Below are 15,602 nucleotides of genomic sequence, written 5' to 3'. Positions count from 1 at the left end.
ACATGCCACAAAGAAGAGCTTTCTCTCATGAGAATGACCCTCCCTGTGTTTCCTCTCTCAGTAATCCTTCACTCTCTCTCTTCCTCTCACTCATCTATGTAAACTTTCCATTAAAAATGAACACACTGGTGCTTTACACACTACCCACTACCAATCAAAAGTTTGGACACACCTTCTCCTTCAGTGTTGCCTTTTTCGGAGTGTCACTAAGTGCAATGGTTGGGCTAGACAATACTACAGAAGCTGCCAGTCAATGAACAGCAATGATTGCATACAGAGTAATGCGCGTGGCAGTACATTTTAACGCGATTGTCCGAGTTCGAATCCGCCTTTTGCCAAAATCGTTCTTCTTTCTTTTCCCATAACATATCAGATCGGAAAGGCATTTATTTTCAATAAAAATGAAGGAAATAATTGAAAAGTTGAAAATAAAGTATTGGGTAGGGTTAGGATAGGTGAAGAGAGGGCTTTATTGTCCCATAAGGTGGCATCCATTTAATAATTTGAATTGAAGTCCCTGTCAAATCAAAATTAAAGTTTTTTGGGTGTTGGTATCAATATACTTAAGGTTTAGGTCTTAAGGTTATCTATAAGCCAGTGTGCTCCAAAACAGTGACAAAATTTGCATTTAGAAGATATAAGCATTCAAAGCTTGCAGTTCATCACTTCCACCAAAATGGATCAACGATTTTTTTGACGTACTTTCTAGAGCCCGACCGACCGATAATATCGGCAAAACGATATATCGGTCGGGCTCTAGTACTTTCACCTCATACTTCAGCTTCTCATCAAATCTTCTGACCAATCAAATGCTCTCTAGAATCCAAAGCGCCTGCCCTCTACACTATAAATAGATGCTGAAGCGCCGGCTGAGATCGGTCACTTGTTCACAGGATTTGTATTTACTGTACAGTGAATGGAACGTAGTGCAATATATAGGGGATAGGGAACGATTCAGACAGTGTAAATATGCTTTACATTGGGGCAAAAGAGGGTGAGTAATTAATGACAGAATTTTCATTTTTGGGTGAACTAACCCTTTAAGTTTATTTGGCATGCTGTCCGAGGAGAGGGCTCCGAGCTTGGAATTTTGGCCCGAACCCAGAGTACCCCCCCCTGCGGAGAAGGGGTGGCGGACGGATGCTGGAAAAATGTCAAGGAACAGAGGTAAGTCTGCTGTGTATATATACACACCTCTTATCTTGTTAACTGGGTTGATTGCTGATTGTGCTCCTCGTGTTAATTAAATTAATTATCTGAACGTGCTCCTCCCGAACTTTGTTAAAAAAAAACATCATATACAGTAAATAAATCAATAAATCCACTGCTCTCTTGTCTCCTCTGAGGCTGGGACTGTAAATAGTGTTCTGTGCTCGTCAGTGCAGCCAAAGGCAGAACAGTTTGCATGTTTTGCTCAAACTTTCGCCATGGCATTAGAACTGGTACACTGTTGGCGCTAACAAAATCAAAATGACGGAGCCGTGGATGGAAATGTGCAGATTAAGGGCTGGTAATATTATAGTGAGATCCCTTTGAAACATCACAAGGGGAGAGAAATCAGACACGCTCGTTTTTTTCAGACGCTTGCAGAAAAAGGCTTACCTAAACAAAGTTACTGGGTTAATCTTTTTCACGTGTCCTTGGTTGGTAGATGCACAGGGGACCTGATTATAGCACTTAAAACCTGGAAAAGTCAGATTTTCATGATACAGTATGTAACCTTTAAAGCTTTAATAAGAATAAAACCATATATTAAAAGCTAACATAAGCAGTAGCATTTACAAATAACAGCGTATCTAAAAGTATGAGACAACGACAAACAAAAACATACCATTAAGAGCTTGAGTGTGTGCTTGCACAGGTTCTGTGCGATCCTCTTCACTAATATTCTCTGGGTCTCAATCGAACTCAAATTCATAAGCAATATTGACAACGCCATTGTTTACAATACAACCGGAGCACATGCCACTGAGCTGAGGGGCGTGACATTTAGATGCACACTAGGCATTTTAGCGAATCACAACACACTGTGCCATCTAACCAATCCGAGCCCTTTGCATATTTCTGAGGGAGGGGTTTCATAAAAACAGGAAATCATCAGAGCGTTCAAAGGAGAAGGGACAGAGCGGTGTAGAATAAAGGTAAATTATGTGAAAAATAATGCGTTTTTAAAAAAAACGAAGCATTAACATGTTAGACTGCACCCCATAAGCACAATCAAGCCTAGAAAAAAAACAGTCAACCACCCCTTTAACATAGTGTAAATAGAATCTATAGCTATTTGCATTTATTGTAAATAGCATAGCTAAGAAAATACTGCTATTTTCACTTAGTGTAAATAGCATCTAATTGCTATTTACACTTTGTAAATAGCATCTATTACTATTACACTTAGTGCAAATAGCCACTGCCTTTTTTTATTATTATTTTCAACACTGTACATTAATACTGAAGACATCCAAACTATGAAAGAACAGGCATGAAATTACAAAAAAAATGTTAAACAACCAAGAATATGTTTTATATTTTAAATTGTTTAAAGTAGGTACATTTAGCTTTGATGACAGCTTGGCATAATCATGGCATTCTCTTATCAGATTCATGAGGTGGTCACCTGGAATGGTTTTCAATTCACAGGTGTGCCTTGTCAAGAGTTAACTTGTGACATTTCTTGCCTTCTTAATGTGCTTTAGACATCAGTTGTCTTGTGCAGAGGAAGGGTGGGTACAGAGTCAATAGCCCTATAGTGCTACTACGACTACTCTACAAATTCATATTATGGCAAGAAACACTCAGTTAAAGGTATAGTTCACCCAAAAATGAAAATTACCACAATTTACTCACACTTAAACCATCCTAGGTGTATATGACTTTCTTCTTTCAGACAAATACAATCAGAGTTATATTTAAATGTCCTGGCTCTTCCAAGCTTTATAATGGCAGTGAATTGGTGATATTTAATAGACCAATAGAAGTCCAATAAACTGTGCCAATCTGTCATAAAAAAGTGCTGTACATGACTCCGGGGTGGGGGGAAAATGCATCCTGAAGCAAACTTTTGCATTTGTGTACAAAAAATATCCACATTTAAAACTCAGTAAACCATAATCTCTAGCTTCCGCTAACTGGTACGTGCATACACGAGAGAGTGGCTTTCCAGCCGGATGATGTAGGACGATGATATGACGCAACTGGCTCTCATGAGATCGTCCTAGGAAAGGAAGACCAAGAGCAACCTCTACTGCAGAGGATAAGTTTATTAGAACTACCAGACTCAGAAAAAAGCCTATTGACAGCACCCCAGATTACAGCCTACATAAATTCTTCTTGGAGTTCAAGTGGCAGACATATTTCAACATCCATTGTTCAGAGGAGAGTGTGTGAGTCAGGCTTTCATGGTTGAATTGCGGCAAAGGAACCATAACTTTCGGAAGAGCAACAAGCAGAAGAGATTTGCTTGGGCCAAGAAACATAAGAAATGGACATTAGATCAGTGGAAAACTGTCCTTTGGCCTGATGAGTGCAAATTTTAGATTTTTGGTTCTAACTGCCGTGTCTTTGTTAAACATAGAGAGGGTGAATGGACAGTTCCTATGGTTGCCATAGTGAAACATGGAAGAGGTGTGATGGTATGGGGGTGCTTTGTTGGTGACACTGTTGGTGATTGAGGACACACTTAACAAGCATGGCTACAGCTTTTTGCAGTGACATGCCATCCCATCTGGTTTGCACTTAGTGGGGTCATCATTTGTTTTCCAACAGGACAATGACTCCAAACACACCTCTTAGTTATGTATAAGCTATTTGTCCAGGAAGGAGAGTGATGGAGTGCTGAATCAGATGACCTGACCTCCACAATCACCTGATAGTTTGGGATGAGTTGGACAGGAGAGTGGAGGAAAAGCAGCCAACAAATACTCAAGGTTGTTGGAAAACCATTTCAGGTGATCTCATGAGGCTGACTGAGAGAATGGCAGGAATGTGCAAAGCTGTCATCAAAGCAAAAGGTGGCTACTTTGAAGAATTGAAAGTATAAAACATATTCTGAGTACTTGTTGACTGTTGACTACATAAGTACTAGGGCTGCCCCCTAATAGTTGACTAATCGTTAGTCGACCAGGAGAGGCTTGGTCAACCAAAATGTTATTAGTCGCTAAACAGGCAAAGTCACACAGTCCGTGACAAACAGATCATTAACAGCTGCTATATGTGGAAATACAGTACATCGGGCCGGACATCCAAATGCTTGCCTATCATTCATCGACCTCAAATATGACTTATCATCTGAAATATGTAAGTATTAGCAACTTTACATGGCAGCTCAATCTAATGTTAACCTAGAGAATGGTAACCTAGAGAAATGTGCGCTATTCAAATGTGTGTGCGGAGTGTGGAAGCTGAACAGTAGCATTCACTGGACAGATGGAGGTGCCGGTGTGCTCACTTGCTCTTAAAATACTCCCTCATTTTTGGTCATACAGATAAGAATAATACATCTTTAGAATCTGTAAAGACTCAACGTTTATTTGTGTGCACTCACAATAAAAACAAAACGCGCTTTTGTAAAATAATGAAAGCAAACATGATGCACTTTCTGCCGTCTCGGTCTCTGTGAACTTGAGCGCGAAACTCTGTGTAGCCTATATCTTTGCCTTACAGACATAAAAAATATATCTATGCCTTACAGACATAAAAAAATATATCTATAGAGAGTGAAATGTCTACTTTCAAATGAACCAATTCAAAAGGAAAACAAATTCTCAGATTATGTAATCCTTATGAAACATGCAAACAGGCACATTCATCACTACTGCAGAGATGAGGAGTCGGTGTCATCTCTTAAACCGAAAACTAAGAAAGCACTAGTTTATCAAATTAATAAAATGTTAATGCAGTCTCCTTACTGTTTTTCCATGACACATTCATAATCATTACTTCTGCCGGTGCGCTGTGGCAAGCTTTATGCATGTGCTTGAGCAGTTGTTAGGCTACGTAGGAAATTAAAGGCTCATTATAATAATTTAAAACGTTTATTAATAAACGTGCGATTAGTTGACTAATGCTTAAAATGAACGACTACTAGTCGACCAGAAAAATCCTTAGTCGAGGGCAGACCTAATAAGTACATATTTGTTGTCATAATTTTATTTCATTGTCTTTACAGGCCTCTCTCATCTTTTTAAGTGGGAGAACTTGCACAATTGGTGGCTGACTAAATACTTTTTTGCCCCACTGTATATATATACCTGAGGTAAACGTATCATTATGCAATGTTTACAAACAGTTTTATTGAAGTCTTTCTGTGGTTGAAACACTGATCCTTTATGTTGTTTTAATGCTATAAATAGTAGTAAAGAGGAACAGATGAACGTGTTCCTTCCCTCCAATGTGCTGCTGTTTCAACTGGCACTACAGCAATCTGTCATTGCCACATCAAAGAGCATCAGAATGTTGATTCTTAACAAACATAGAATATAACAATACAGGGCTTATTGCGTTTACTGGACAGAGTACCGTCCAGTAAACTTACCGAAGTTTTATTCACTTAAACAGCATAGATTTAAAAAAATCGATGGAATTTAAGAATCAATATTGATTCGTTGAAATGAAGATAAATAATTCTAGGGAGTTTCAAATGAAGTTCACTGTATTTGTTCGGTATACAAGTGTGAACTGAAAAACCCATAGTGGAAAACCCTTTCTGAAAATATGTGTAATGTTAAACCTCTAATATCAATATGAAAGAGCACAAATGCACACACAAAAACTGTTTCAAATGATTTCATTATTAGGGTGGCACAGTCACCTCACAGCAAGAAGGTGCTCCTGGTTTGAGTCCTGGCTGAGTCATGAGGCTTTTCTTTGTGGGGTTGGCATGTTCTTACTATGTTGGAATGGGTTTTGTCCTGAGTTTCCCCCCACAATCGAAAAGTAGGTGACATACAGAATAGGTGAATTGGAGACACTACATTGCCCGTATAGGTCTGAGTAAGAGTGTAAATGTGTATTTGTCTTTGTGTGTGAGCCTGCTATGGACTGGCTGGCCATCCATCCAGGGCATTCAAGTGGTTTGGAAAATTGACGGAAGTAATTTGTACTGAATACAAACAAAAAAGTATGATGGCACTAAGATGGATTTTAAACATAGTACGTGGGCTTGAAAGCATGTAAATTACATGTAAATACCATAGTACATGAATAACTCGAAGATACTTACTTCAAAGAAAAATGGGTAGGCATTGACACCCAATTTACGCAGTAATTTATCCTGCACCTTGGTAAAAATGCCCTGCTCTTTGTCCTGCAGTGGGGGGTAGATCTGCCGGATGGATATGTAGATCTCTCGTCTGAATGCGATGCCCAGCACGTCCATGTCATCACCTCCATATCTGAATGTGCAGGATAAAGTGACATATGCTAGAGGGCGACAGAATCACAAAGCAAATCTCACTGTTATACATGTATGTAATCAGATATATCTGATTTATTGCCTGTTTAGTATGTAAACTTTGAGTGAATTTATTGACCTTTTTTCCCCTTAAGCTGTTCAGGGTCAATGAGAAGGACACCATCTGATGGAAAAAGAAAAACACAATAATATTAAAAAGTAAACAGAAATGAAGGTTTTAAAAATTACAGTAAGTGCTTAAAATCACAGGCAGGTTAATAAAATTATGCCTATTCTCTCACATACCCACTGGATCCACAGAGTCAACATGGTCAACAAAGTCTCTCTTCCCCATATACACACCCACCTGATTTAAAAACACAACATACAGTATATTATTTGATGAGCCTAAAACAGAAAAAGCCTTCATTCAGTTGTGTGTTTTTTTTCAGGTCGCTCTAATATATTGTCACGACACACACACGAGGATAACCGAAGGATAACATTTTAATCCATGGAACACAGGGTACATAAACACAGGAGACAGCAGGAAACACATCCACGTAGCGAGTAGACCAGACAAAAGGGAAACTGAACAGGCAGGAACTTAAATACAAGGGTAATTAATAGAACACAGCTGAACGGAATCATAATTAAACTAAACAAGAACAGGAAAATTACCAAATAAGGAAACACAGAAAGGTACATGAGGAGCAAAACACAAACAAAACACGGACCAGAGTCTGACATAACTCCCCCCTCCCAGAAGGCACGTCCCGCGCCATACAACATCCAATGGGTGGGGGGGGTGGGCGCTCTGGAGGCCTCTATGAGCAGGGTTACCGGACAGAAGGCCTCCAGGGTGGCGCCCGTTCCGGGATCCATGGCGGATCCGGCAGTTTGGGGCGCCATGGTAGATCTGGCAGCTCTGGGCGCCATGGCGGATCTGGCAGTTTGAGGCGCCATGGCGGAGCAGTTAGTTCAGGAGGCCATGGCAAAGCAGCCTCCGAGGCCACGGCCCCAGCCTTGGCCTCTACGGCTGGAGCCCTACTACCCCCGCCCCCCCACCAAAAAAAATACTTGGGGACGCTTACGGGTTCCGAGGCCCTCCGTGAGCCATGACAGGGGACTGGAGCCCTCCCTGGGCTTAACTGGGGATCTGGAGCCCTCCCTGGGCTTAACTGGGGAACAGGAGCCCTCCGTGGTCTATACTCGGGAACAAGAGCCCTCCATGGGCTATACTCAGGAACAGGAGCATTCCCTGGGCTTGACGGGGAATCAGGAGCCCTCCGTGGGCTATACTCGGGAGCAGGAGCCCTCACTGGAGCGAGCTCTGGGGCTGGAGCCGACACTGGAGCGAGCTCCGGGGCAGGAGCCGACACTGGAACGAGCTCTGGGGCGGCCGGCGGGTTTGACTCGGGAGCAGCCGGCGTACTTGGGGGAGCCACGGCCGGCGGGCTCGACTTTGGAGTGGCCGGCAAACTTGACTCTGGAGCGGCCAGCGGGCTTGTGGGAGCCGTGGCCGGCAGACTTGACAATGGCGCGGCTGGCGGGCTTGTCTTCGGAGCGGCCGGTGGGCTTGTCTTCGGCGCGGTCGGCGGGCATGACAATGGTGCGGTCGGCGAACTTGACTTCTGAGCAGCCGGCGGGCTGGAGTGAGCCGCGACCGGCAGGCATGACAACAGCGCGGCTGGTGCGCTTGACAGCGGGGCGGTCCTCATACCGCGGGGAGAAGAAAAGGGAAAACAAAATATAACAAAAAATGGAAATAAAAACTCGGGAGAAGGGGCGCCGCTTACTGTCTGGGTCTGGTCTTCTGTCACGACACACACACGAGGATAACCAGAACTAAGGAGCGAGGAGACGAGGAATATACGAAACAGTCAATCCATGGAGCACAGGGTACATAAACACAGGAGACAGCAGGAAACACATCCACGTAACGAGTAGACCAGACAAAAGGGAAACTGAACAGGCAGGAACTTGAATACAAGGGTAATTAATAGAACATAGCTGAACGGAATCATAATTAAACTAAACAAGGACAGGAAAATGACCAAATAAGGAAACACACACAAAACACGGACCAGAGTCTGACAATATCCAGATAAATAGCCAAACTTTAATTTAATTCAAAACGCACATTTTGTTGTGGTTGTTCTAAATTGTTCTTCCCGAGGTACTAGTCCTAATAAAATTCCCCTAGTAAAATTTTACTAATAAATACATGTCTAAGAGAAAGTGTATATACTGAACTCTAACAGTACATACCGGACACATTTAACAAGATTTCATATTGTGTGTTCCCTCTGTCACCTATTTTCTGTTGGCCATTTAGAATCAATAAGACAACCACATACAATCCAGCAAGAAACCAGCCCTACAAATACATCCGATCACACCAGCTTGTGAACGACTCCAATACATTTTCTACCAAAAGGATATCAAAGAAAGTATCATCACCATGACATTATCATACACACACGCAGGGCATCCTTTGGGTGGTGCAACTGGTGTGGTCGCGGTCATGGTGAACGGACTAGTTGCACCCCGACTCCCCCACCTCCCCCCCCACCCAACATGGAACGCGATCGCGAACGGAGCTCACCGGGCCCTGCGTCAGCTAAATACCGCCCTGCACACACACATACACACACACACACACACATACATAGTCAACTCCAGAAAGAAGGTCCCTGGTTCAAGTCCTGGCTGAGGCCGTTTTGTGTGGAGTTTAATTGGAATGTTCTCCCTATGTTTTCTCCCTATGTTTCCTCTGTGCTCTAGTTTCTCCCACAATCCAAAACATGCAGGATAGATTTAATACAGACACTGAATTGTCAGTAGGTGTGAGCGACAATGGGAATGTGTGTATGTCTGTGTGCTTTAGCCCTGAGATAAGCGGGCCATCCATCCAGGATATTTCCCTGCCTATGGCCGTTGTCCTTAACTCCTGTCCTAGGGACCCACCGATCTGTGCATTTTATGTGTACCCTATTTACAGTAACACACCAAATTCAGATCATCAGCTTATTAGGAGCGAGATCAATTAATTGAACTGAGTGTGTCAGATAAGAGAAACAAGCCTGCACTGGCCCTTTATGGGCCCACTTAGGGCTAGCCTAAGGGCCCCCAGCGGGCTGCCAGCGCAGGGCCTCTGAGATTTTGCTCATTGGCAAAACGTTGGCCTCTTAGTGCTGGCCCTGCACGGGCAGCCCTCACTTAGCCCACACTATTAATCTACAACAGGGGTGCCCAACCCCATTTGAGAGATAGGTGGCGGTAATGCACTTATAAGTCTGCGATCCGCTGTAAAGCAAGAAGAAGAAGAAGAACCCTGGTCCTGATCAAACATATCTGAACCAACTAATTAGGATCTGAAGGAGCATTTGATAATTACAGACAGGTTTGTTTAATCAGGGTTGGAACTGAACTCTGTAGGAAGGTAGATCTCCAAGAACAGGATGCACCCCTGATCTATAACAATACATTTGTTTCACTTTAAATACTTTTCAGCTACTATAACTTAAGTCTTTGGGAAAATCAGTTATTATACATCTGACATGGATGCAGAGCGGATAACTAACTAACCACATAACTAATGTCTATATTGTCAAAAATGTACAGTAGTCAAAGGGATTTCAGATCAATGGATTTATTAAATACAAAATAGAAAAGATTCAATTCAGGTTAATACAGCAACATATAGACAAAAATGTAAATACACAAAAGTACAAAAAAGAAAGCAAACAAAGCAATATAAGATTGTAGGATTTCAATCTTACAATCTCATTGTAACGTCATGTGAAAGTTGATGTGTGTGAAAGTCTCATCTATAGTACTATCTGTAGTCCAAACACTGTCCATAGCTGAAGTTGGCTGATAGCAAATGAATAATCCAACCTCTTGTAATAAAAACACACCACAGCTCTCAAACACCAGACTCTTCCTAACCAGGAACAATTCATTCATTCATTGACTTTATTTATAGAGTACTTTACAACTGCAGACCGCCGTGGATGAAGTAATAAGATGAGAACAAAACACACCTGACTGGCAAAACTGGTTTGCATGGCATAATAATATAAAAAATTAGAGGCATGTGATCAGACAGACCATAATTTAAAACATCTAAATTACATGTATCCTAAATTAAATATGGCCTTGCTCATGGGTGAGAAAAGGGCTGCAGGGGCATTATAATTCTGTGCAATGACACTTGAGAAATAATTTTGCCTTGCAGTTCTCACAGCAGCCTGGTAGTCTGAAAAACACTGCCTCATAAATTGAAGTGAAACCTGTAGCTTATCCTTTCTCCATTTCCGTTCAGCCTTCATGCATTCCTGCCTCAGAGAACAAGTATAGTTGTTAAGCTATGGAGTTGAATTAAGTTTAGGTTTCCTAACTTTATATGGGGCCACTACATCTAAGATATCGGAGCAAACAGAATTGAACAATATCAACAGCTCATCTGGGCCCACAGAAGGAGAAGGAGACTCAATCACATTCACAAATGAAGAGGAGTTATATACCTCAGAAAATTCTACCACCGTGGATGAAGTAATAAGACGAGAACAAAACACACCTGACTGTGGCAAAACTGATTTGCATGGCATAATAACATTAAAAATTACAGGCATGTGATCAGACAGACCATAATTTAAAACATCGACATTACAAATAGGAAGGCCCAGAGATAAGACCAAGTCCAAAATATGGCCTTGCTCATGGGTTGGATTTGAAATAAACTGTGTGAAATTAAAAGAGTCCACCAGCTGTAAAAACTCAGAGACCATAGGCTTATTAGGACAACACACATGAATATTGAAGTCCCCAAGAATTAAAATGTTATCACAACTTGGCACAATATGTGATAAAAACTGCTGAATGAAATCCTTTTTATATTTCGGTGGTCTGTAGATCAACACACACAGAACAGATTTCCAGCTGTCATACATCATCACTTGAGCCTCAAAGCTCTGATAGTTCACCTTTGACAAAAGACGGCATTTAAATCCCTTCTTAAAAACACATGCAAGTCCGCCACCCCGGCCAGTAGTTCTAGGGGTGCTAAAAAATGTACAGTCATATGGAGAAAGTTCAATCAGGGCGTGTGTGTCGCCAACATTAAGCCATGTTTCAGAAATAAACAGAAAGTCCAAATCATGTTAATGTCAAAAAAGTAATTTAAAATAAACGTTTTGTTTAAGAGTGATCTTACATTAACCAATGCCATATTTACTGTACCAGACTCCAGCGTAGACAATGACGCTCCAACCGAGACCACAGCCGACTCAATATAACACAAATTGTTAATATTTACTCCTCTCAAAACTTTGTGTCGCTGAGTCACAGCCCGCGACGATGGTATCCAAAAGTCTGGGCAAACTGGATGCAAACAGGAGAGTCTCTCACTCGAAAAGTCTCCCGAGGTCAACAGGTGTCTCTCCGACATCCATGACGCTCTAGCTTTCACAGCGAAACCCGCCCATCTGCAACGCTTCCGACGGCGATTGCTCTGAATCCGCCGAGTTCGCCACTACCCACACTCTAGGCCGAGCCAAGGTTCCACTGAAATAGATGGCATGAATCGCGGGTGAAAACAACACTTTCCACTCCGAGTGAGATCGTCCATCACTGCACGAATGTGAAGCAAAGTTTTGCAGTCATAAGTCCAGAGAGAGTAGTTAGGGCTAATAAGACATACAAATAAAACAAAAAACATTAAAATAGACAACACGGAACGACGGCCAGCCAACACACACAGCACCATCTTGAAGAATCAGAGAATCATTACTAATCCAATTCCTAATTGTCAGAATTATTACTAATCCATTACTGGAACAATCAAAAAATAGTCCAGACTATGGTCTCATGTCGAAAAGAACGTTAAATCCATATTCAAACAGGACCATGATGTGGTAACCTCACCAACAAAGAGTCCTACTAAAATGCATACAAATACATTTAAACTTAGCATCAATTCAAACATAGGCCATACATACATGTACCATATCTGCAAAAAACACTAAAATAGACAACACGGAACGACGGCCAGCCAACACACACGGCGCCATCTTGAAGAATCAGAGAATCATTACTAATACAATTCCTAATTGTCAGAATCATTACTAATCCATTACTGGAACAATCAAAAAATAGTCCAGAGTAGACTATGGTCTCATGTCGAAAAGAACGTTAAATCCATATTCAAAGAGGACCATGATGTGGTAACCTCACCAATAAAGAGTCCTACTAAAATGCATACAAATACATTTAAACTTAGCATCAATTCAAACATAGGCCATACATACATGTACCATATCTGCAAAAAACATCAGCAATGTGCATATTTAAATAGAAAAAAAGAAAAAAAAACTCCTTTAGACTGGGCTTGAAATGACACATTTCCCAGAACTAAACTCTGCAGGAAAGTGGATCTCGTGAGCCAGATTTGAGGATCCCTGGCCTATATGAAACAACAGATTCTGAAAAGGTCTCTTTTGGTTTGTGCCATTCCACTTCAATTGAGTGGCTAAAGAATGGCCAGTCAATGTTGTTTGTATTCTGCTATTTGCATTACAAGGCTGCCTACACAAAACCTGCATGGGCCCAAAGGATACAAAAGTTGCTCTGGGCCCGAACGGGCTGGCCCACACTGGGCCATCATAGGATTAATGTGCACAGTCCGCTAGTGTGGCCTGCTCACAGAGACCCTGCGGTGAGCACAAAGCTGTGGGTCTCACCTGGGTAAGCCCGCACTGGGCCTGTTAAGGTTTGGTGTGGGTTGGCCCTAGCCCACTGTGCCCGCAAAAAGCCAGCATGGGCCCCGCAGGGACATGTTTGCAGGGATAGAAATGTGCAGATCGGTGGGTCCCCAGGGAGTCTCCCATTGTCCGGGAGTTGAGGACAACGGGTTTATAAAATTGATAAATTGATGGATGGATGTAAAGTTAACTCCATATATTGTCATCTCTAAAGCCCGAGACACACTGCATGATTTTAGCAATCCTATAAGATCACTGCATGTCACACTGTGAGACATGGATCTAATAAACTTGGCTACGACATGTGTGTAGACTGTACGATGTTGTGGGTTTGCCCTAGCCCACTGTGCCCGCAAAAAGCCAGCATGGGCCCCGCAGGGACATGTTTGCAGGGATAGAAATGTGCAGATCGGTGGGTCCCCAGGGAGTCTCCCATTGTCCGGGAGTTGAGGACAACGGGTTTATAAAATTGATAAATTGATGGATGGATGTAAAGTTAACTCCATATATTGTCATCTCTAAAGCCCGAGACACACTGTGGTTCTGTTGGTTGACTTGCTGAACTACCATCTCAGTCAAGGACTCTACATGGAGAAAACAGTTTAAACCAATTTAAATTGGTTTTACTAGTCACTGGAACAAGGTAGCTGGTTGGTTGCTGGTCCAAGATAGTCTACAAGGGTAGCCAGGTTAACCCCACCAGCTGGGAGTTGAGCTGGTCAGCCACCTAAAACCACCTTGTAGCAGCTTATGGTGGTTGGAATTTCAGAGCTGGAATCTAAAGCCCAAAACACACTGCATGATTTTAGCAATCCTATAAGATCACTGCATGTCACACTGTGAGACATGGATCTAATAAACTTGGCTACGACATGTGTGTAGACTGTACGATGTTGACATCTATTGACTCGTACGCTATGATGCACATTACTATAGATTGTAGATCCGTGTAGCTTCGCTTTTCTGATTAATCTCTTATATCACTCTCTGTTGTTTAAAGTGATAAAATATAACTTAACTCCCACCATATTTCTGATATTATCTATCAAACTAATCTGATTAATTTGATCGTTTGCTTTTATTCTAAAACCGCGAGTGCAGTTATATCACTCTCTGTTGTTTAAAGTGATAAAATATAACTTCATTCCCACCATATTTCTGATATTATCTATCAAACTAATCTGATTAATTTGATCATTTGCTTTTATTCTAAAACCTCGAGTGCAGCGTGCTTGCAGCGCGTTAGCATTCGTTTGCCGGTTAGCTTGTCATTCGCGTCTATTGCTGTTTTCTTTTTTTTTTCTCGCTCCGTTTTTTTTTTCACAAGTTCATCAAACAACAGTGGTAAGTCAGAATCATTCATCAATCACGGTGAGTAATGGCTTCTTCTCCTGCTATTGTTGTTTGCACTGCTTGCCACATGCATAGTTTAGCTCTCTCTGTCGGCAGCGAGGGATTCACATGTGATAAATGCAGGGAAATAGTTAGGCTGACAGAGAAGATTTCAGAATTAGAGACGCGCATCCAAACTTAAATTGAGGATAGTAAGAATGTGAGGGCTGTTGATACGGCTTTGGATGCGACTAGCTCAGGGAGTCCTGTATCCAATGTTTACCGGGAGCCAGTGCGCCTGACATCTTAGCAAATTTAAAAGTGCTGGTTAATGCTAAATGTAAATTCAGTAAGATTGTTATTCACGCCGGTGTAACAGCGAAACATGCTACCTATCAGGTTGTGCTACCAAAAATATAGTTGCATTGTTTTAAGGGTAAGTTTAGGGTAGGGGTAGGTATGGACATTATAAAAAGCCTCAAACCACATGAATAAGATGCTGGTAGCACAATCTGATAGGTAGCATTTTTCACTATCGATTTGTGCTACCTATCTTTTTAATGGGACATCAAACAGGTTCTCCCCACTCAGTGACGCACCCACTGAGAAACCTGATGAAAGTGCTCAAGTTATTGGCGATTCTATTGCACGGAACGTGAAAATAGAGATACCAGCCACCATTGTCCAATGTTTACCGGGAGCCAGAGCACCTGACATCTTGGCAAATTTAAAAGTGCTGGTTAATGCTAAATGTAAATTCAGTAAGATTGTTATTCACGCCGGTGTAACAGCGAAACATGCTACCTATCAGGTTGTGCTACCAAACGCCACGAGCCAGCGCCCAGGAGGATGCAACACTCCTAGTAGAGTGAGCTGGCAATCTGAGCGGGCAGGGCACACCCTGTGCCTGATAAGCCAGGGTGATGGCATCCACTGTCCAGTGGCCCATCCTCTGCTTAGAGATGGCATTCCCTTTCTGCCGGCCTCCGTAACAGACAAAGAGCTGGTCTGAGGTGCTAAAGCTTTGAGTCCGGTCTACGTAGCATCTCAAGGCTCGGACGGGACAGAGTAAAAGCTAGGGCTGGGTCTGCCTCCTCCGGGGGCAGCGCTTGCAG

At 42.2% G+C, this 15,602-nt stretch overlaps 1 protein-coding gene across 2 annotated transcripts in view; it reads right to left on the bottom strand.

The window, feature by feature from the left end:
• The window catches only part of saga (S-antigen; retina and pineal gland (arrestin) a), a 45,544-nt gene that overhangs the window by 18,673 nt on the left and 11,269 nt on the right, over positions 1-15,602 (bottom strand). For both annotated transcript variants that reach the window (XM_016467831.1, XM_016467830.1), the window contains exons 3-5: positions 6,695-6,755; positions 6,528-6,572; positions 6,218-6,417 (exon numbers count right to left, since the gene is read on the bottom strand). In XM_016467831.1, coding sequence (XP_016323317.1) covers positions 6,218-6,417; positions 6,528-6,572; positions 6,695-6,755 — 306 coding nt within the window. The remainder of the gene's footprint in view (positions 1-6,217; positions 6,418-6,527; positions 6,573-6,694; positions 6,756-15,602) is intronic.

This window comes from Sinocyclocheilus anshuiensis, unplaced genomic scaffold (assembly GCF_001515605.1).
Source record: "Sinocyclocheilus anshuiensis isolate Anshui unplaced genomic scaffold, SAMN03320099.WGS_v1.1 scaffold1009, whole genome shotgun sequence".
NCBI classification, from domain to species: Eukaryota; Metazoa; Chordata; class Actinopteri; order Cypriniformes; family Cyprinidae; genus Sinocyclocheilus; species Sinocyclocheilus anshuiensis.
The sequence above is the reverse complement of the archived record's forward strand: the minus strand, read 5'-3'. Positions and strand labels throughout refer to the sequence as shown.